The 2,299-nt window shown below is 53.4% G+C and overlaps 1 protein-coding gene across 1 annotated transcript in view; it reads left to right on the top strand.

The window, feature by feature from the left end:
• Positions 1-2,299, top strand: part of LOC104410370 (rap1 GTPase-activating protein 2-like) — a gene marked incomplete at its 3' end in the record, with an annotated part of 4,474 nt that overhangs the window by 929 nt on the left and 1,246 nt on the right. The window contains exons 2-4 of the mRNA XM_010020517.1: positions 28-32; positions 1,159-1,219; positions 1,955-1,999. Coding sequence (XP_010018819.1) covers positions 28-32; positions 1,159-1,219; positions 1,955-1,999 — 111 coding nt within the window. The remainder of the gene's footprint in view (positions 1-27; positions 33-1,158; positions 1,220-1,954; positions 2,000-2,299) is intronic.

The raw sequence follows: 2,299 nt of genomic DNA, 5'->3' as shown, positions 1-2,299 counted from the left end.
GCCCAGGGTTTGCTTTTCCTCCCATAGGTGCAGTAGGTTAAACCAGGCACAGTCTGAAGCTGGAAGCATGGCCAGGGCTGGGGCTCCCTCACCAAGTCCCCGCCTGTATTGGCAGCATCTCTGCCCCATCCCAGCTGGTGTCACTGGGGCGGTCACAGGCTACTTGTGCTGTAAAACTAACCTTTGCTCTCCACATGTATTAGAAGACAATCTCTCTGAGGTTTTCCTTTGGTCTTCCATTTTCATTTCTTCATCTCCCCCTCTGTTTGCTTTTTTCTCTCCTTTTTGTCTTTTGATAAATTCTGTCTATTTCCAACCCTAACTATTCTATGATTCTATGGTAAGAGCTCACTAAAAATCACCCCTAAGCCTTTCTCCTTGGTACCGTGACTCTTTCTGCCCCAAATCTCTCATCTCTCTTCTGCAAACTGTTTCTGGTAGCTGGCAGCATTGGAACTGCTGATGCGGTTCCTGCTCTCCCTCCTGGACCACAGCATCACCTGCAGCACAGCCACCCCTTGGCCTTATGAGCCGGGAGCAAACACGGGTTACAGGAGAGGTGGGAAGGAGGCAGTGGGAGGAGGAAGGATGGGGCTGCTGGAGCATAGTTCCAGAGAAGCCACTGAGCAGTTCACTGTGAGTGCCTCAATGTTTACAGCCGCTGGTTGGTGAGAGAATTTATTTGCCTGTACTTGAGAGCAGGAAAAGCCAGATGAGGGATCAGGATCGTCCAGCTGTGCCTGAGCCCCTGTGCCAAGTGTTGCCAAAGATGCAGGAACTATGTGCCCTGTGTGCAGTGGGGATGCTCGAGGGGCTGCAAAGCTCTGTGGCACTCAGACCATCTTCCCAAGCTGCTTTGGAAAGGGAACGCAGCACATGAGGAGTCAGGAGGAGAGGAGGGAGCTGCTGCTGTGCTGCCCGTAGCTGCCCTGGGGGAACCTGCTGTGGGACACTCATGGCCCTCGGAGCGGCCATGGGGTCTGTCCCTGCCAGCGGCGGGGCTGCATGGGGTGTCCCAGAGGCACATGCCATCAGTTACGGATGGAGTTTCTTCTTCCCATTCCTGTTGAGGACTGGGATGCCAGCACAGGCTGGGGGTCGGTGTCCCTGCCTGGCTATAGCTCCGGCTGGCTTGCTTCCTGTCTGTGTGTTCAACAGGAGACTTCCCTCTTCTCTTTTTCAGTCTGCAGAATTCTTCGAAATGCTGGAAAAAATGCAGGTGAGCAGCATGTGCATGTCAGCAACGCGGGACACCCACCCTGGCAGGGCTGCAGGGCAGAGACCTGCTGCACCTCCTGCACCAAACGTGTGGGAACCTTTGTCCAGCCATACCCTGGTCTGAGTTGTTGCCTAAGCCCCAGCACTGTGAGCCCTGTGGAAAGACCTGTGTGTCACCAGGCAGGGCATGTGCTCTCGGACCCAGTCCCATTGTCCCTGGTAAAGTCAGGATGCTGCTACCTCTCTTTGCAAACATCAGGCTCTGGTGCAGAGCACGGCTGGGTCTGGCAGTATCTCACTACCCTCAGGTCAGAGCAAAGCATGCTCTTGTCCCATGCTGGAACACATCAGGATCTGCATAAGGAGGACAGTCAGGGGACTAGGGTGTCCCCTGGCATGTACCTTGTCCCTGCAGAGGGATGCAGGCAGGCGGCATTCACCCCCAGTGCTGGGATGTGCAGTGCTCCCCCACCGTGGTGCATGTTGTGTTTGGTGCCTGGGGAACCATGGTCTCACATACGGATGTTTTCAGTGCAGTGTCGCTGTGTCCCAGGTCTTGTCCTACCACATCCCGTGTTACGCTGGGGTCTGTCCTGGCACAGCGGCACCTCTGCAGAAACCCCTCCTTTCATGGCACTTCTGTCAGTGATTCCTGTGTTGCAATATACCCTCGTGGTTTTGTCTGTGTTGTTGGGAACATCTTAATCATTCAATCTATTCATTTTATTCCAAACAGGCACCAAAACTTGAAGAACAGAGGGCTGGAAGCCAAAAACACAAGGTTGGTTGAATTCTGTTTCTTGTGCGGGTCTCTTCAAGTGTCCCCCCCTTATCTCAGAGCTTTAATGTGCATCACCAAAAACAGTCACTGAAAGGGCAAAAAAAGATATAACTGTTATCTAAAACCAAGGCAAAGATTGAACTGCGAAGATGAAGGAGTGGTGCCTGTAAATCCCTAATCCAGCTTTATGTCCAAGCCTGTGCATTTCAGCGCTGAGCTGTGTAAAACGTTGGGCTCTGCTGCAGAGCCAAGAGCTTACACGGGCAATGGAGACCCCTGGGGAAGGGCTTGTCCTGCTCA

Source organism: Nestor notabilis, unplaced genomic scaffold (genome assembly GCF_000696875.1).
Source record: "Nestor notabilis isolate BGI_N333 unplaced genomic scaffold, ASM69687v1 scaffold16688, whole genome shotgun sequence".
Taxonomy (NCBI): Eukaryota; Metazoa; Chordata; class Aves; order Psittaciformes; family Psittacidae; genus Nestor; species Nestor notabilis.
This window is presented reverse-complemented; position numbering and strand designations above follow the sequence as displayed.